Source organism: Diadema antillarum, unplaced genomic scaffold (genome assembly GCF_040938485.1).
Source record: "Diadema antillarum isolate AM-2024a unplaced genomic scaffold, OU_Dant_1.0 scf00000042, whole genome shotgun sequence".
Lineage (NCBI taxonomy): Eukaryota > Metazoa > Echinodermata > Echinoidea > Diadematoida > Diadematidae > Diadema > Diadema antillarum.
In genome coordinates, this window is record NW_027270931.1 from 1,256,368 (window position 1) to 1,278,090 (window position 21,723).

The window sequence follows — 21,723 nt, forward strand, 5'->3', positions numbered from 1 at the left end:
CAATATACTCCCAACAATCTGTTTAAAAAAAAACGTGCTCATTTCATCATGACCACATGTATGACTAGATTTTATAGAATGCACAATATCAAGGATCTCATTAAAATCTGTTGGTTTGAAAAATAATGAATTATCGTTTGACGTGCCCAAGTACTGCGAGAAATCTGTCTGTGTATGATCAATCTTAGAAGCTTGACTAGGACCTACATTAACAAAGTACTCATTAAAACAACCTGCTACATCTTTAGGATCACAAAACGTTTGTCCATTATTCGTAATTTGAGATGTTGACACCTTCTTTTGCTTACCAATGACGTCGTTAATAATCTTCCAAGTGGCTGACATATTTCAAGTAGCATTTTCAAAAGCTTCCGTATAATACGTTCTGCGGGAAAGCCTGATAATCTGTGTAAGTTTATTTCTGTATAATTTATATCGAATTACATTATCATTATCAGGATGCCGTAAACTATTTTCATATAAAACATTTCTTTTCTTGATGGAACGAAAAATTCCCTTTGTTATCCACGGCGTCACGGATAAGCGTCATGTTGATGTATAAACATGGACAAATAATTCAATTCAATTCAATTCAATTCAATTCATTTCAATTCAATAGTGTATCTATTTCCATCATCAAAAAGAAAACAAAAAGTTGACATAATCCAAAGTGATATAATTTTTTCATTTTTCTTACACTCGTCTGATAAAGGATTTTTTTTTCAAATACAATATAAAGTATATGCACGAATGAGGTCATAAAAAGAAGCAATGCCACTTTACCATGGCAACAAAAATAGTAAATAATCACAAAGATGGAAAACAGTGTTCCACTAAGAAAGCCAAGCTTGTAAGACGTGGAACACTGGGACAATACAACAACAGCACCAATTTGTTATACCAATAAAACATATTCATTTTAAATTCTTCTATATACTATTGTACATTTACTCATTGATATATGATGCTGATGCTATGAACAATACTTACTAGAATATTGGAATGCAAACATATAAACTATAACATATCATATTTGTGGCACAGACACTATGGGGCCAGGTATGCCAGGAAAATTGAACGGAAAGGAAGATATGCAATCGGCCACAAAAAAAAAACACCATAACGACAACAATAACAACAATAACAACACAAAACACAGAAATGACAGAACTTGGGGAAATGCACTCAGACAGATACTGGACAACGAAGAACGAGGAAAAAGGAGCAGAGAAGAATAGAGAAGGAAAAGGAGAGGGAAAAGGAGAGGGATGGAAAAGGTCTATGGACACACTACAAATTCTCAAGGACAAGTGAAACATGACGGGTTTTTTCATTAAACAAAATTAACTGGTATATTTAGAAAACAAATATTTTTTAAGTTTATACTTAAATGTACTTACCTTCACAGACTCTTTTAAATCATTATCAAAGCTATTCCAAAATCTGGGTCCGGTATAAACAAATGTATTTTGAGTGTGTACAGTTCTCACTAAGGGAAGATGAAATTCTTTAGATTGTCTTCGTGGGATAATTATGTACGTGGCTGTTATGGTAAAATCAACAGATAACGCAAATAACATCACGCTACAATAAAACCTTTCGACAGTCGATGAAGGGCTTTAACATAATACTATTGAAATGCAAAAAAGAAAAACTGAGAGTATGTTGTAAATGCGGACGCTGATTTTCGCTAAATAAATTCATTGGTGCAGGGGTTTCGGTTCGTGCATTTTGCAGGTTTATCCTCCTATGAAACTCTAAAGTTTTTCGATCGATTATATGCATGCATGATATGCAGTGAATGATACACACTGCATGGCATAAGAATAGATTGCTCAGCAAAATAAGAGGGAAACACTTTAATCAATGTCCATGAAAATAGACAATCTGCATCATCATAGATTGCTGAGGTACAGTGAATTCTGACATAATTATGTTGTTTTAAAAAGATAATAACAATCATCAAGATGATATAATTCAGCCAAGTTTTTGTGATAACACTTTTATAAGGACGAGAGATTCTACATCTCACACATTGTTATACAGCTGCAGTTGTTCCGCTTGTGACTTCCAAAAGAGTAAAAATCATGTAAACGCTGCGAGCAGGATTTGAACCTGCGCGGGGAGACCCCATTGGATTTCAAGTCCAACGCCTTAACCGCTCGGCCATCACAGCTACGCACACCCTCATACTAGTAACAGTTACTTCACGCATTCTCATTGGCGCACCAATAATGTCGCTGATTACCAACATGTTGCGAAATCAGACGCAGCTCAGTGCGAGAATGATAGTTTGCTGTATAGGCTTATGATAATAGGTCACTGTTATGACTTGAGGAAATGTATGAAATAAACATCATTTTGCCTTCGTGTATACCAAATGATAATATTTGCATTCCTGCAAGTGTTTGTAACAGATGGATGGAAATACAGGGTAATAGATACTTTTAGCACGTTTAGGTGATTTCATGAGCTTGAAATCATAATCGATAGATAAAGATTTACACTGATGAATAAGTGATTGCGGGTTACTACAGATGAACTGTGGGTAAATTACCAAGCTGGCAGGCTGATATAAAGGTATGTGAATTCGAGTTAAGGAGATAAAGCTTTAGCGTAAATATGTGAGAAAAGTGATCAATGAAGACAAATTATTGTCTGGATGTTATCATATTATTCTTATCATAGAGGGGTGTCCTCAGGCTTTTGATTTCAGTTTTTCCTTCAATAAGAAGTCTATTACTTGAGTTATACTTTTACTGAAAATGAATGAAATACATATCGCATACAATCTGATTGTCTCATCGATTTTTTTTCTCACTTTGACAACATGCACGCTCAATGAGTGAACACGTCAAACATCCAAACTTCAATGATTCCTGGTCGTCTTCTTTGTACAATATGTCCTTAAAAAATTTCAACGGTACCCTCCGCTACTATAACTTTTAAAATAGTGAATTAATTCAAACACAATTTCAGGGTATGAAACTATAACTCAATCCCCACATCTTACAGAAAACCCCATTCAATTGCTTCAATGGCCAAAGAGAAATGAGGATTTTTGTAGAGCATGTCAGGAATCCCTTCCCTCCAAGTTCTGTCTATTGTGCTTACACATTAAGATACCGTTCCAGCACGTCCAAGAGCATCCAAGTGCTAAACTTGGAAGAATCAGACTCATGACATGCTTTACAACAATAAGCATTTCTCTGTGACCGCTTAACCAAACTAAATGGGGGTTTCTGCAAAATGTTACATTTCAAGACCCAGAAGTAGCATTTAGAATCATATTGTGTGTTATCAATGCAAAAGTCCCTTTATAGTATTTTTTTTTTGGGGGGGGGGGCATACTGTACATAACAATATGCGCTGATCACTTGATCACACATGAATATGACAATCATTATACACAAAAGGTAACTTATCCCAATAACTAAATCCTGGATAACACATTAACCATCAATATTATGTCGCTCGATTCCCTTTCAGTCGCTGGCATGAAAAAGAGCAACATCATTATATACATGTACTGTGATTATTCGTTTCATTTCTTTTTTTGTAATGTAGATTATTACACAGTATAAACCTGTTTTATCAATGTGCCATCTTCTCCTGGGCATATCAAAGTCATTAATGAAGACATCATGCTTTTACGCAGGAGTATAGTTCATTATCATCAGTGGTCATAACATGCTTTTGACCAAGAGATCAAGTATCAAAATACTACGTACTCTTGATTATTCCCAACATACAGGTATGCTATATAAGGGTCTTGGTTTCTGTTTGTGTGCATGGTGAATTAGAGGAGGAAATTATTGGTCAGAGGAAGATTATGCCATTAGTGCTAAGCAAATTTTCTCATTCTCATTGTTTTGTTGTTGTTGTTTTTTTATGGGTGATGTTGTGAACGGAATAACTAACGGGAAAAAAAATAAACGTACATAATATCGTACATTTACAATAAACAAAACAAAACAATTTCTTTACACCTTTTATAGGACATAGGCCTAAGAGTACTCATACATTATGTATTTTCACTTTTTACTGCATTTTCTTTGTTACAAAGGAAAAGTTGGCAGAAGTTGCTCTCCTAAAAAAATCGAGTGAAAATATTTACTCCTAAAAGAGTGAATACAAAAAAGAGTGAATTTAGAGTGAAATTGGAGTGAATTTTCAGTGAGTGAAAATGTTCATTTTCACTCGCTTTAGAGTGACCTCAGGGATCACTCCAAAATCTTCGAGTGATCCCTGAGGTCACTCCAAAATGAGTGAAAATGAACATTTTCACTCAAAATTCACTCCAATTTCACTCTAAATTAACTCTTTTTTGTATTCACTCTTTTAAGAGTGAATATTTTCACTCGATTTTTTTTTAGAGAGTTATAGTTCTCATTAAAATTTCACGTTTTGATTTTGAATCACAAGATCGATTCTTGCGATTGGCTTGCACGTGTACTTCTGTGCAGATACAGAGCAATTTTCATCTGAGCGTGCAGGATATTTGTAATGCAAGATTATCATGCGCAGACAATACACATGCATAGAAACTTGCGTCATTCCCTGTGATATATATTGTTGCATCTCTCGTTTACGATATGAATCACACACACACACACACACACACACACACACACACACACACACACACACTTTGTTAAAGTAGTATAGTTGATGATTATGTAGGTTTATATACCTTTAAAAGGGACAGTTTTCATTCAGTAAAGCAAAATCTTAACATGCAAACGTCATGCTTCCAACTCTGTTCAGGGATATAAACCATACCTTCGCCTGCTCATGGTAAGCGGTGATGACGGGAGATAAAGAGATATGTGGCAGTCATAAACACACACACCATATATACACACATTCATAGTTCAGACAAAGTTCAGTCATACGTCACTTGCTATCATGTGGGACCATGAAGTGAGTGTAAAGCGGAAGTAATAGCTCTATCTGATTAACGACCCGAAACCAAAGGACAGTGTTATCTTAACTTTTTTTTTATTCCTGCTTTTATTGTCATCTTGATTTATCATGGTCAATTATGATTACCATCCTCTATGTCGTCATTCTCATCTTCATCACCTATCGATTATAGTTAAAGGGGCAGTCCAAATAATCAAAAATAAGCCAGTTCGGAGTTAGCTCATGGGCACAGTAGTACGAATGATCTTTCTGTTTTTTCTCAGTCGGTTAGGGACACTTCACCCGTTTTCAGAATGACACAGTGCACAAGCTTAATTTACGTATACCAATTTATGGGATTCATCAATCCTGTTCAAACAAAGAATGAACCTGTCGAGACCAGACGACCAGACTGATCCGTCAATTAACGCTTGAAAAAGCACCCATTTCATTATTTTGCATTGAATGTATTAACAATATCACATAATGCTTATCCCAGTGAATTTAAATACCAACAAACCAATGCTCTGAAACACCGAAAACCTTATGAACAAGGATGATGACATAGCTGGAGTCTAACATATATTCAAGCATTCATATATTCAGGTCATTCTATTACAATACCACTTGCTTAAACAAGTTCAACTGTGTAGAGTTTTGTGTTTTCATATTACATTATGTTTGCTTTCTTGAACACTCAATCATGCATTCTTGTGTTAAGCTGCTGTGTCACCATCCTTGCTCACTCTGATTTGTTATGAATATTGAAAACGTTCTTATTCCTTATCCAAATCACTATGATTTAAACCTCTGTGCCCGGTACAACCGATCTATATCGATGTTCAAACGAAAAGGCCTAAAAATCATCTGGAGGTCTCCTTTAATTTTAGTACAAAAAACCCCAAAACGTTCACTCATGGATTGATAGTGAGAAACCCCAGACGGGGTTACTTGAAGTTTTATACTGCATCACTTGTTTTCTACTTTTATACCAGTCTATTTAAGTAGTTCTCTTTTACTTTCCTGTACTTAAGTTAGTTCATCAAACTACACTGGGCCCCGTTGCTAGAAACTTTGCGTTTAAACGCAACTTGCAACTGATTGTCACTGGCCAATCAAAATCATTGTTGCATGCATGTCTTCTTAATAGGGCAGACCCTGAGCCAATCAGAATGGTTGTTTCAAAATTAGCAATTATTTGCAATTGATTGCAATTTTCTTGCAACGGGGCCCTGGTCTTCTCTTTAATTCTCCTCCTAATCTAATTTCGGTGGTAATTTCCAGTGCGGGTGAATTCAGCCTTAAAGGAAACTGATATTATAAGGGCTTACGCAAATAGTCTGAGTATTGAGTGAATGCAGCAATATCTAGTAGAATCAATGAAGGTTGAGGATTTTTTTTTAAATGAAAAATTACACTTTTCCTCCATTTAAAGACGTAATTCTACCTGCTTTCTGAAGGAGGTAAGTCAAGTTCTATTTCACTATGCTGGAAAATGGACATGAATTATTTTGAATTATCTTTATATCCTCTTGGCATTATTGTCCTGTAGTGACGCTGCGAACTGTTGTATAGCCTTTTGAAGGGATTGTCTCAATTTCCTCACACTACATTAATTTGTTCTACTAATATTTCTGCATTCACTCATCCACACGTATTTGAATATCAATCCCGGATGCTTTACGATTTTATCATATTCATATTTGCTTGTTTTTGGATGATTTTGTTGTCTTTTCTTCTTCATTTGATTCGACTGTGTAATAAAAGCAAGTGTAATTTTGGTACAAGTCTCCTTACCGAGAAATTTGGTCGAATAAAATCTGTCTTAGAAGCGAGGAAATTGCACAACATTCCCAATACTGCAAGTATAAAATTCATTAGAAATTAAGTTACCGAGTCTAAACGTAACGAGCCATGAGATATTGGTCCTTATATTGATGCAGCTAAAACTACGTTATCCTGAAATATATACATATATATATATATATATATATATATATAGAATTTATATACAGTAAATAATATATATATATATATATATATATATATATATATATATATATATATTACATGTGTGTATATATACATATTTATATATATATATCAGGGCTCGACACTAACGGTGGCCCGGTGGCCCGGGGCCACCAAAATTGAAAGTCGGGCCACCAAATTTCAAAAAAGGGCAAATTTGGTGGCCCGCCTCGGGCCACCAATTTTTTTTTTGAAAAGTACGTCAATTAATTCGTAACTTTTTGCGCCGGAAATTAGCAGTTATATTTGTTTAAAGCATGGATGAAAAGGACTGAATGAGTGCCTGAGAGTGAGTGTTGCGAGTTTGTTGAGGTTTATTTATGAGTAGATGTATGTCCAACATCCAATTCTTACTATGACTGGATAAAACTTTGATATTTGACTCATTAAAAAAACAGGACTTTTAATGTTTTTTATTGTTTTTTTCGGGGCCACCAAATTTTTCTCTCGGGCCACCAAAAATTTGAAATTGAGGATTTTGGTGGCCCGATTGGGCCACCAAACAAAAAAGTTAGTGTCGAGCCCTGTATATATATATATATATATATATATATATATATATATACATAATATTACACACACACACACACCGTGGCTTGATGTAAGCATGGATGCATGCAGCGAAAACATTATTATAATGATTATAAATAGCATGTTTATTACATATATTTCTCAAACGCCTGAGAACAGTCTCTCCCTGTCGTACCTGATGTAAAAACAGAACATCCTAGGTGTAATTACCCCATGTGGACACATCAGGCAGAGGCGCCTTTCCAGATAATGAGAGCCATGGACATTTTCTTGTATGTAACAAATGAGAACTATTACGTAAATGGAGATGTGGTCACGTTACTATGACAACGGTCTTGATTTGCCCATGTACAATTATACTGTCTTAGCAGATGATTTGCTGGTACATTGTATCTGTTAATGGTCATGCATTTCCTAAATATAAATTGTCTTATTCCCTTTGCAATTTCACAAATCTGATTTCTGTTTCGTCATGTGCATGCCACACAGTCCTTTCGTCTCATAAAGTAATATCTGAATTGTATAGCTATGAGTGATAGTGTTGAATGTTATGTAATTATCATCAGTTTATGCCTGTGTGCTAATTTCGTTCGTTCAAACTTATGATATGAAGTTTCCCGTATCAAAATAAGAGAGCAAATACCAAACATGTTTTACGCTATACCACCCATTTCATTCTTTTAAAAAAAATGAAGAAGAGGCACATCAAAACAGGAAATGCTTATCATCAATCAAGAATCATTGGGTTTTAAACAAAAATGTAGCTCACTCGTAGTTCATCTTGTAAATATTTTTTCCTGAGCATCACTTACCTGCTAACACAGCCATTTTTCTCCTCAGACACATAATGGATGAAACTGGGATAGATTGGGTAGAGTTTATTGCTATATCGACACCTCGAAGTGAGAAGTAATAACAAATATAAAATTATACAACATCATCTGTAAAACGAGGAATGTTCGCGTGCATTTTAATTCCGCGAATTTCGCGAGTGCCAACATTCGCAAAATTAAAATGCACGCGAAAGTTATTCCCTACACAATATGCATTTGATGCCATCAGTGGCAATTCGCGAAAATTTCATGCTGCGAGAAAGGCTGTCGGCTCTAATTCGCGAAATTTTCCTGCCGCGAATATTAATATCATGTTTTACAGTGATAATCCCGTCCTCATATTTGAACTAATATCGGAGAATGCTGCGAAAACTCGCAAAGGAGGCTTGCATTCATCATCATCATTAGGCAGGTTGCTGATGTTGTCGTTGTTGCTGTTGTTTTTGTTGTTGTTAAGAGGTATATTTCGCGATATCAAAATCATTGAGGCATTATCAATTAATCATTATTATAGGGATCTGATTAAACGAGACCTGTTAATACTATTGCTTCATACATAATTATGGCACAAGAGAAACCATTTATAAGAACATTTGGAAACATCAATACATGATGCATCATGACATCCAAAAGCTGTCACTCTGTAGATGTGGGTTAATGTGCAATAATAAATGAGTTAAAAAACAACAACAACAAAATAGCTTATTGCTTGCATACTCTAACATATGAGCAGAAAGCATATTACAGATATACTACCTTCGCTTTGTAGTGAAAGTTATGCTTTTCCAGAGGAAAACGAAAGAGATCAGGCACAAGCTGGAAAACAATGAAGTCCATTGAACTATTATTATTCTGCCTTACATTATGCAAGAATATCAACTTCACTCGTAAATATGCCCTATAGTAAAGAGAACATCCTGTATAAAAATGATATGCATGTGTACATACTTAATGTGGGCGTACTAATAAAATGTGTGTAGGTATGAACGTATGTGCGAGCTTACATAATCGTGTTTTGTACGTGTCGAGGTGTTCTCAGTTAACAGTGAGCAATATTATCATTGTATCTTGAGAACATTTTAATCATATCTTCAGTTTCATCGCATCAGTAAGAGTACTCCCTCTTTCGACAAAAACAACAGAGGTTTGCAGACATACGCCAAAAAAGAAAGCACGGTTTCCCCGAGTGTATTTGACCATTGTTGACGGGGATATCGGGTACACATCCCACTGTTTAGCAGTGTCTTTCTCTCTGAACAATTCCACATTACAGTTGCACCGATTTTCATTTGCAAATATAATACACACATAACATGCTCACACACCCATTCATCCACCCCTCACACACAGACTCTGACATACAACGTGTATATTCAAGCACAAATATAAGCACCCATGTGGATACTTAATTAGCACAGCTTCCTTTTTTTTCGAAGTACACACAAGCGTATTATGAAGGCTGATGGTGTATAGCTGGTCAGTCATAGAAATCAGTGGGCCTATATAGACCTTTTCCCTGCAAGACATGTTTATTAACGGACAGGGTCAGTCCATTACATTCAACGGATTTTTCGGATCCCTCCCATCCTCAATGTATAGCCATTCCAAACCTGGATCAGTCGCACTCAAAATGAGTCATTTTGATAAGGGCAACATCGGAAGCGCAGTGACGTAGAAATTCGAGGTCCCGATTCGTTTTGGTTGTTTGTTTTGTCTTGTTTTCTTATTTTTTGCTTGTTTTCAGCTGAGTTCAAAGTCATTTTGACAGGCTTGTGACGGTATCCGCCGCAATGAAAATATTTCCTTCGACCGAATTAAGCAAACGATACACTTATAGAAATGATAATTATGTTAAGTTTCTGTTAACTTTCCCGATCCGATTGATGTACCATTATAAGATTCTATCTTTATGAGAATTAAACATTTCAGTAATGACTCTAAACTGTTAGAATGTAAATAACTTATTTTGATACACATGTGCATATCACTCAGTCATTCCACTCTACTCTCCAATTGGACGATAAACTATTCAAGAATAATTATTCTTGCAAACTTTCATGTGAAAAAGTTCAAACAATCATCTTCTCGTATCACTTCCCAATATTTCCAAATGACCAAAATTGTTTAAGATATTGATAAGGATTTTACAATGATAATTTTGAATGTGAATGAATACATATATGTATATATGTATATATATATATATATATATATATATATATATTATATATAAATACATATATATATATTATATAAATATATACATATATATATATCATATAAATATATATATATATATATATATATATATATATATATATAGAGAGAGAGAGAGAGAGAGAGAGAGAGAGAGGGGGGGGGGGGGAGAGAGAGAGGGAGAGAGAGTAAGGTGTCCATACACGTGTTGGCGTGATAATATCATCAAAAATAAAACTGAAACAAAGTTCCTGCTGTATAATTCACCAACAGTTTATTTCGGCACACAAAGTTTCGAGCGATATATGCTGTGGTGATTTGATCTCTGAGGCATATCTATTCCATTTCTTTCAACAATGTGTGGTAAAAGAAGACTAGCTAAAATCCTCCTCTATCTCTCTCACTCTTTCTGTAATATATGATATATATAATTTATATTATATATTACAGAGGGAGATATGTCTATATACTATATAGCCATATATCTCCCTCACTATCTCTCTCTCCTGGAAAAAAAAAAAGAAAAACAACTTTATGTATACACTAATTAGTGCTATTGACTTCCAAATGTTACTGTAATCTGAAACTAAAATGAAAGTCATACAAGGTCACTTGATGAAATATTTTGTTTTTATTTTTTCTCACATTTTTTTTCTCTCTCTGTCTGGTGGCTTAATTTCTCCAGAAGAAGGTACATTTTTCTGTTTCGAATGAGTCATTCAAAACATAAACAGACATACACTGACAAACAGAAAATAAGAAAAATAATAGTCAGCCCGTGCGTCTGACATTGACAATAAACTTTACATCGAGCTTGTATTAAAGAGTAGCCAACTCTGAGCTATTATAGGTCAACACGGCGGCAGCAACAACGACTAGACAAAAAAGAAAAGAAGCTGTATGATGACGTAACATAGTTCCACCATACTTCTTCTTCTTCTTTTCAATTACAACAAGCCTTACCATTTGAAATTAAGAAAATAAAAGTTGTTGCGTCGATTGCATGAGTTGTAAATAGTATACAAGCACTGCTTTTTCGGGGCCCCCTAGCTCATTCTTTTTTTTCCCTCTCATAACATAGATGATGTAACAAGTTTGGATTGAAATTAAAAGGAAAAACATGCTTTCACTTACCCCTAATTTTCATCATACAGTCAAACGTTGTATACTCGAGATCATCAATATGTAATTTTCTTACTTTATATTGTGTTCTGTTGAACTAGAAAAAAATGAAAAGGTGAATTAAATGCAGATAGAATGTAAGTGGATTGGGCAACTTTTACCATGCAACAAGGCATAGAAATCGATTAAAAACAGTTTACCACGTTGGGTTTTGACAAGTGTTGTTGAAGTAATTACACGTATGTCAGAAATCTTCCATCACAACAGGCTGAATGGTTGACCTTCTATACTTCGTGAGATGCATTTTTTAAATGTTTTAACAAATTGTGGATTCATTACTTCATAATGATTGAATTCACAAATATCAGTATCTGCAATTGCCCGATCTACTGATTTGTATTCAAATTCATAGAATTTTCCTCACAATCTATTTCGTAAGTACTTTGAATACCATTTCATGCTCAAAATCTATACAGTATAACTGCCATAATTTCTGTGCCAGTCAAGCCATGGCCAGCTTTCATGCTATCTCGAACGTTGAACGACCTTTGCAATATAGGTGCAGACAGATCTTGAACAAGTTTATTGAAATCGATATGTTTATCTTAGTTACTGTTATGCGAATACTATACAGTGTATTATTAGGGCTTATACATCCCTCATTATGCATGCGCATTCCATGCACATCAGACATTGCAACACTGGAGATTACCATCACAGTCACTAAAATTTTACCAATCAAATTCCATGATAACCATAATTAACATGAACAGCTCTCATTGTTAAAGTTACACTTCAACAAGAGCAAGACTGAGTTCCCGTTAAATAATCAAAGAACAAAGTCGCTCATGAGTGCTAATAAGATGCATAGATGGCGCTGTTTCGAATTAAATGCAGCGTGGTATCGAAGTTTTGCCAACTGATGACAATGAAATTACCACACTGGCATCACCATGGCTGCTGATTAAGATATGAGTTGTATCTTGTCGTAATATCATAGACATATCTTAATGACTTAAAAGATTAGAAAAAAAATTATTTGTGGTTTGCGTATAATCGTATACTTCATTTCTTGAACACAATTTAGGCGCTTGTAGGCAATTGTATTCACGTCGATACAAAAAAAAAATAGGCCTACAAATTTAACATCAACATTAACACTTTCTTTGAATAGTAAGACAATGTCACCATCCATCCAAGGTGAAATTGATGATTATTGGCGAGTACCATTAGGATAGTGAGAACGACACAACATGAAGTATGCTATATTATAATCAGTGACTTGAAAGGCTCACAACAACAACAACAAAATAGATTCGTTGTTTGCGTATAGTCATAGTTATTTCTTAGTACACAGTATAGGCAATAACAGAAAACGATATATTGCATTCACGTCGGTACAAATCAGTCCATATTTGCCATCAAAATATTCCATAAACTGATTTGTGAATAGTAAGACACTGTCATCATCCAGCCAAGGAGCAAATGATGATTACTTGATAATATTATTAGGGCAGTAAGAACGACACAAAGACTATTCGGATGTTGGCGCATGTGAGCGCCTGTCCACTGACGTCATACCTCCATTCCGTCCAGGGGGCATCGGTTGCCACTGTTTGTTAGCCACATCTCGATGCACTGCGCGTGGAAGAAGTGTGTGCAGGGCAGGAATTTCACGGATTGCTCGTTCTCGAATGCCTCCATGCAGATGGTGCAAGGAGACTCCTCCCACCGCTCTCCGTCACCGCCCTCCTGCCCCACCCCCGACACCGTCTCCGTGCGGAGGGATGCGACTTTGTCGGCATCCATTGTCTTTGGCGCGATCTTGTCGTCGAGTCGGAGCAACATTTCGTAGTCCTCGGGGCTCATCTCCCTGTTCTGGAGGTCCATGAGGTAAACCATGAGGTCTGTCTCCTCGGGATCGTCGCACTCGACGTTGAGGGCGTGCAGTTCATATTCGTGCGGGATGCGAACCCGCTCCTCCTTCCGTTCTTGACTCCACCTCGTTTTCCGCCTCTGCGCCACAGCGCGAGACTTTTTCACTCGGCAGTACTTTTTCGACTTTGGCTTTTCTGCTTGACTCTGGGTTGCAGTATTCGTAGATTTAATCTCTCCTCTCCTTTTCAATCCAAGACGAGCTAACTTTTTCTCTGTATTGGCCTTCCAGCTCTCCTTCAACGCACTCAAATCCTCGTCGACTTCTTTCAAGCGCGCCAAGACGTCGCTCCGAATCACCTCTCTTTTCCGAAACCACCGAGACCCACATTCCAAAACGTCGATCTCATTCTTGATGGATGTCTGCCTGTCCATCACTCGCGCCTCGTCTCTAACTTTACACTTTGTGTCGAAGTTCTCCAGAATTACGTGCCCCACTTTTCCAGAAAAGTTTCCTTTCCTCTTGGTTCTATTCCAGTATTCCACGTCGGCCTCTATGATCCAGTCACTGACGGCGTGATGCTCGTCCCAGCTCTTCACTTTCGGTCCGCCTGCCATGAAGGCCAGCGCATCGTCGAGATCTGAGCGAATCGGCGCTTTGGATTCGACGGAGATATTTTCACAAAGCCACGGCGCAGGTTTATATTTCCTTCTACCTTTCTTCTTCATGTTCGTCGCGTCGTCTGTTTGAATGCTCTGGCGAACTGTCTGTGAATGAGCGGGCTTCTTTGATATTTCCGGGTCATGATCGACATCGGACTGGGTACGTTTTCTGCTGAGCGCCATCGCGGCTTTCTTGGCCTGAATCTTCTGTTTGTGACTAACTTCTCCATTGCTTTTGAGCTCCTCCTCAGGAGGGTCAATAGAATCAACGTTCCCTATTTCTGCCACCATGATTATTTTGCTTTTATTCCTAAGGCAGACGAGGAAATCAGGTAAAATTCACAGTTCCCTCAGCGAAGACCGCTGGATACCTGGCTCGGGCCATGTACTAATTGCAAATGCCGTTGTATTGCACATGACAAACTGTTTTATTGCAGAATTACAAGATATTGCAACATCCCGCCGTAAGCCCAGCATATTCAAACGTGTAAGTGTGGTGCAACTTTCCAAATATAGACCAGTGGGAATACACTGAACGCAAACATCGATAGTGTTGTCGTAAATACACGGCGTTGAGTGGGCGTATCGTGTTTACACATCATGCCATTACATCATTACTGTCATATTTGATTGGTCGAAAAGTAACAACAATTATTCATATTCATTAGGGGGCGGGGCGATGCCATCACTGCTCTAGCGTCATTACGCATACAGACATGTGCACAGAAACTTCCCTGCGTGCATGTTCAGTCATGAAATGATCATGCATGAAAATACATACACCATGTACAAACTACTGTGCTGTATCATCGAAACGTAAGTGCTTTGTTTACACTGCGTGCCGACATGACCTCTGAAAGTGAATACTATCTTGAATACTAATGGCGGCCCAATTCGACATAAGTGATGTAAATGTTGACAGGTTCAACTGGTTCACCGAACATCCAAAGGTAAGGTGGTAAGGATGATTGTATCACCGAATAAATGCTTGGTACGGTGCTTACCCAATGGCAATGCACAAAGTGGGCTCGGCTTTGTGTCCCATATATTGGATTTTGTGTTATTGCAAGAATGTGTGATGGGATTGGGATGGGATTGGGAAGATCAAGAAGTGCACAGCATGCAGCTGCACAGAAGTCAGAATACGTGAAATACTATTATTTAGTTGGTAGTGCTAACGGTTGTGGTAGTAATTGAATTGTAGGCATGCCAGTGTTATCTATTGCAAGGTGTTTGTTGACATTCATTGATAGCTCACTGCTCAGATTAAATCAGTTTCACAGATATTATTTACGAGCCTAGTCTAGTCATATGCTAGTGTCAGTAGTGACATGACAGTGTTAATGGATACAGATCCTTGCTGTTTAGTCTCGGTAATTTTGTATCGCTCTATGCTGTGTCAATTGTCATATTGACCGAAAGATCGTCTGTATCTGGTCGTCGGGGATATGTTCCGCAGAGACTACATCTGGCTTCATGCATGGAATCCCCCAGAGCCGTAAATATAAAAAATAAAAAAAACTCCTTTGGACAGACAGATTTTTCTGTCTAACTGTCAAATTGCCTCAAACCAGGCCAGGCTTTGCTCCAAACATATATCAGGATTACATCACACATGAATCACAGATACAAAAATTTACGTGAGTTTGATAAATGATAAATGAATATATGCGACTCGCTGCAACAAAGGATCCGAAAGTCTGGGGAGGACAGTTTTCTGAAAATTATGACATGACATTATTCCCTTACTCTGCCACTTTAATGTCATATAGCATGACTCATAAAATACTTGGTTGCGGAGATATCCATGATTTTATTTTATGATGAGCATATCGAGTGATTAAGGAAAGCAGCATTTTGAGAAAACCACCTTCAAAGTTTTCCTTCCGACGCTATCATGATCAAAGGGAAGCAAGATGGTTTTTACCGTTTGACAATAGAAGGTACAGTCCTGGCAACCTCAACGATGTTCATTCAAGCTTACCACTAGCGGTCTACGCATGACCAATCAGTATGATGCCATGCACTGACCAATAAGTTCACTCCCTTGTTCGTAGGGGCAGAGTCTAGCTACGACGCTAAATCCAAATCTTCGGACAAGTTTCTGTTCCGTTGAAAGTCAGAAAATCATGGCCCAGAAAAATGCTATTTTCTTGCCTTTTCTTTGATTATGTCAAAAACAGAAATCTGAACGTTTTGATGGATTTTGATAATCTGACTTCAAACTTGATTTTCTCGGCTCACCCGTCGGCAACTTTAGGATCCTTTTGTTGTAGTGGGTCGCATGATTTTCAAAAGCCATACATACTTATACATCATGTACAAAAGTTGAGGAAAGGTTGATTTTGCTGCACTACACATTTCCCATGGACTCTTACCCAAGTATACTTGGGACTCGTCCTCAATGGGTTAAGACAGAAATGTAAATGTATTCACTTGTTCTTGTCATACATTAGCAATTTGAAACAATTGATAAGATTATTAAGTATAATTGTAGGATCAACCATGAAATCAAGAAGTTGGAAAGAAACCAATTATTAGTTTGCCCTAGGCCTACATTGCTCACTTTTTTTTTGTCTTTGGTGGCATTTTGTTTGTTTTGACAGGTTACTTTCTGGCTGGAGTTGCAATCACAAGTAGCTATTATAAAGACCAGAAGTATTTGTTCCTTTTAGCCATTCTGAAACAACAAGTGGTAATTATTCATTAAATGACAATATCAACTTCAATTTTATGCCCTGTAGTAGTATTATTGTGTGTGCACATGATTCATTTGGAATTAATACTATTATGAGTTACATAAGACTTTTAACCCATAGGAGCTACAGTATTTTGTATGTAATCACAGCATCATATGTTGTCGTATTGTAACTTCTGTATACCTCTATTTTCTGCAGTATAAAGAAATGCTGTCATGGGGTTTTCAGGACACTGGACAACTCAGTTCAACTCTTCTGGTCTACCTAGATTTGTGTGAAGGTAAACAATAAACTTTATCATACTATTCCTTTTGAATATACCAGGTTTGTAATTAATGCATTTGCCCATCCTGCCTACTTGGTTACACAGATGCCATTGTGTAATACTAGTAAGGTACTGTGTCTTCCTCTTTAAGGCAGCCAATCCACATGTCTATTATGCACAAGATTACTTTGTAAAGGACAAGAAAATATCACTACACATTTCAAAGGGTCTGAACAATTACTACTCACAGGAAACAAAAGAGAAAAAAAAAAGTAGTGCATGGTAAGTGTTCACATTGATTTTCCAACAGTGGTTGTTGGTCTGTGTGTCATATGAATAGACAAACATATAATCTAACTGGCCTAGTGATCATGCCTTTAACCCTTTCTCTGCCAGGGGGTTTGGACAATGAGCACGATGCTATAGGGTTTTCTGTTTCAATCAGCAATCAAAGTGCACAAAGGGTTAACAGGCCTATCCTCAAATCTCTAGAATAAGTCATATAATCTCATGAGTTCCCCCAGAGATTTTCCCAGTAAAACATGGAATATATCAAAGGAATGTCATGGCATTGGACTTCAGTAAAGTATGTAAAGCGTGGATCCTTTTTGGTAGAATGAATGATTGTATAAATGTGACCCGCTACAACAAAAGGATCCAAAAGTTGGGGGAGGACAATTTTCTGAAAATGGCATGACATTATTCTCTTCTTCTTTTATTTCAATTTCATATATAGAACAACTTATAAAAGTACTCGGTTGCGGAGACCACTATATCAATGATTTTACTAGCGCATGTCAAATGGTTGAGGAAATCAGAGAAAAACGCCTTCAAAGTTTTCCTTCTGATGCTACCATGATCAAGGGGAGGCGAGACAAGTTTTCACGGCTTGAAAATAGAAGGCATGCTCCTAGCGACCTCCGCGATGTTCATTCAAGCTCTATGCACGACCAATCAGTAATCAGGATGCCACACACTGACCAATAAGATCACTCCCTCGTTGCTAGGGGTGGAGTTTATAGCTGTGGCGCAAAATCCAAATCTTCGGACACGTTTCTGTTATGTTGAAAGCCGGAATATCATGGGCCAGAAAAACGCTGATTTCTTGCCTTTCCTTTGATCATTTAGCTTCGAAATTTCGGCAGATGAGGGACAAAACAATAGACTACAAAATTATGCCAAAAACAGAAATCCTATTGTTTTGACCAATTTTGATGAGATGTGACTTCAAACTTGATTTTCTCGGCTCAGCCATCAGCGACTTTAGGATCCTTTTGTTGTAGCAGGTCACAAATGTAAACATGCCAAGATGCTAGTATGCACCACATAAGATGACATATGGAAAGGCGCCAGGGGCGTAACTAATTCTAGTGTGATAACGACATCCCACTCCTGACACAATGTGTTATCTTCTTTTGTGACGACCACAAAGAATACACAACGTGCATGTCGTTAATCACAGAGTGACAAGTAGTGTGGTGTATCACAATTTGTTATTACTAGCAATGCCGTAGAGGGTGCTAATACATTATAGAGTTATAAGGGAGCACCTCATCTAAAAGATGCCAACTGCACTACTGTTTTATATACATGTTATATGAAATGTAATCTTGTGATTTGTTTTCCTGACATGGAGAAATTTTACTTTAGGATAGTTGCTTTTACTTCACCTTTCCAGCCAAAAATTGGTGGAATGTGGAGCTCCATCCTTGTGGGAGTCTTCAGATGGTGTATATGACGGGCAAACCGAGCAAGAAAGAAGACTACGTAGCAGTGCTTCCTCTGCAGACAAAGGCTGTCCTCTCTCCAGCATGGTAAATTTCTCCTCCGTAATCAGAATATCACGGCAATGTCCGATATTGCTTTGCGAGTTGACCTTGTGGCAATTGTGGAACATGGACGGCTTTGGGCAAATAGTTTTGCAGATTGACATGCAAATATTTTTGCTCTTCCTGTTTATGCTGGATATCACGTAAAATACTTGTAACTTTCTCAACAGCAAACTTGTCATGAGCATTCAAGTAATTTGACCCTCACTGATGGTTGATGTTCAAATTAATTCTATCAAGCTATGATGAAATCCCCATTGTCCACGCACTTCACAAAGATTTACGTTACAAAGGGAACACCGAGATAGCTTTGCACAGAAGAGGGACAATTTTATTTAAATTCCCATTTGCAATGTTACTATATTGAGCAGCAATGATGTTTATAAATTGCCTGACCAGAGAGAAATGTGATACATAATGTTTTAGTATTGACATCATGAAAGTGTTTATGCACAAATACAATATTGTTTCCTGAGAACCACAAGGGCGCTATCTGATAAGCAGAGATAAACACGAAACAATCAATTTTCATGAAATGAAAAGTTTATTAAATAATCAAAAGTGGATGGAATTTTAAGCATTGTTCCAAATATTGGATAAAATAGTGTCCGTTTGGTTTTGACTTATAAAATTTTATTGAACATGAAGAGGAGATCGAGCTCTACAATGTCATACACATGACTCAATACCCCGCAAAATTATGGTAACGGCTTTCTGGTTCTCAGCCAACAATATGCTAAGTAATATTTGCCTTTTGTATATACTTCCTATCTTCTTTGAGAATCAAAAGGGAAATATTGACATTTTACAGTTTAATATGCATCTTACATGTAATTATGCTTTAGAAGATTTCAAAATTGTCATCGGATATTAATATGATATAAAAGTCCACTTGTGTATCTTTTGTAAATTCATGTATGAGTGAACCATTGCTTTCAAATCAAGTAATCGTGCTGTTTGATCATGAGAGGTGCTGTTTGATCATGAGAGGTACGATAGTTCTCTGTTTGTATGAATATTTATTTGTTTGCATGTCTGTCCATCTCTACATTTATTCATACCGTATATCTTTGTGCTCTGTTTGTCATTTTGTTCTATTGTGCAGTTTAAGCAAGTTCTTGTCAAGCATTGAACCAAAGCAGTCCAAGCACACCAGTCTAGATAGTATCACTCCACATCGGGGTGCCGAGATTCCCGAGGAGCACAGGGCCACGAAGACCCTGACACTCGCCATGGTGGACTCAGACTCGACCATCGTCTACTACCGCATTAGCAACGGGCTTGTCTCACCGGACAGCGGACCCTCGGCTGAGCCCACCGAGGAAGAAGAAGGCGGAAAGGAGAAGGGGCAGATGAAGGGTAGAGGGAGGAAGGGGGTGAAAAGGAAAGGCAGGCATCCGCACCCCGACGGTGGCATGAGATGATGATGACTTTGTGTTTGTATGCTTTTGGTGCTCTTCGTACGCCTTATTTTTTTTTTTCTATCAGAGATCTTGATGGTGCTAACCTCATGAGATTCTTGTGGAAACACTCACCCATCTCATAGTTGAACAGACAATATATGAAAACATGATGTGTAGAACCTCCAGAGAATGCAGTGCAATCCCGTTGTGGTGAACATGGTTATTTTAACAAAATTCTCACTACGCCAAAATCAAAATTCAGGTCCCTAAATTATCATCTATTTGTATGTGATTATACTCTATGCTATTCAGTTATAACAAAAATTTTTAAAACGAAAGAAAATAGCTGGTCCTGAGGACTTTATTATATAAGGGTACACTGCATTCTTAGGGGGAAAAAAAATCCACCAAACGGCCAAGTATCTTGCCATCTTGCTCTTGTTAGTCCAGAGTTAATGTTGGACATACTTCGTAGAACACCTGCTAAGACTCTCTGTGAAATGCTTTAAAAGTAAGACTGAATGCAGTAGGCCAGGTTAGCAACATTACGAAAACTATCAGAGAAAACATTTCGGACAGATAGTGAAATGATTTCAACATGATTGACTGTGTGGTCTACATCCATGCTGTGAGTATGTCTGTGAAGATTTCTTTGCTTGGAGTATCTTGAGAAAGAGTACCAGGCTCTCTGCTACAGTAAGATGCAGTGAATAATGATAATAATAATTAGACAAATTTGTATAGCGCAGCTACTATGTAAATATACTCTACTGCACTGTAATGTAACAGAGCTCCTGACATTGTTACTGATTAGACACACAAAGAATAAATAACAAATTAATCAAAGGCTTCTGAAAAAAGGTAAGTCTTCAAAGATTTGAAGAGAGCAAATGATTGGGCCTTCCTCATTTTCTCAGGTAGTTTATTCCAAGTTTTGGAGCAGCACAACTGAAGGCACAATCCCCCTATATTACTTTTGTTTTTAAGTGAGGTTGCTTTAGAAGCAACTTATTCTGTGTACTTCCTAAACTATGCGAATATGAATATGATTTTATTGATATTAATTCTGATAAATAACCAGGTGCTTGACCATGCAGTACTTCATAAATAAGTAACAAATTCTTAAATGCAATTCTCTGCCTTACTGGCAACCAATGTAACTTCATCAACCAATGTAACTTCACTGCATAAGATGCAGTGAAGGAGAAACTGAGAAGGCAAGACTGACATGGTATGCCAGCAGAAGCAGAATACAGAGGAAAGGTGAATGGATGGAGGAGAGGGAGAAGGAGAGATAGGAGGAGAAGGAAAAGGACGGGACGATGATGTGGAAAAGGAGCAGTAAGTTAGTTGCTTCCGCTAATCGTGTCT

General features: G+C 37.3%; 1 protein-coding gene and 1 non-coding gene across 2 annotated transcripts; one reads left to right on the forward strand and one right to left on the reverse strand.

Moving 5' to 3' along the window:
* Nucleotides 1-2,094: 2,094 nt before the first annotated feature.
* Nucleotides 2,095-2,176, reverse strand: Trnas-uga (transfer RNA serine (anticodon UGA)). Its single transcript has one exon. It is a non-coding gene; the product is annotated as a tRNA-Ser (tRNA).
* Nucleotides 2,177-14,966: 12,790 nt separating this feature from the next.
* LOC139712721 (tRNA-splicing endonuclease subunit Sen15-like) lies at nt 14,967-20,373 on the forward strand. Its single transcript, XM_071624523.1, has 4 exons — nt 14,967-15,106; nt 17,054-17,135; nt 18,799-18,934; nt 20,055-20,373. Exons 1-4 carry the CDS (start codon nt 15,038-15,040, stop codon nt 20,371-20,373), a joined length of 606 nt encoding a protein of 201 aa, XP_071480624.1. The 5' UTR covers nt 14,967-15,037.
* Nucleotides 20,374-21,723: the final 1,350 nt, after the last annotated feature.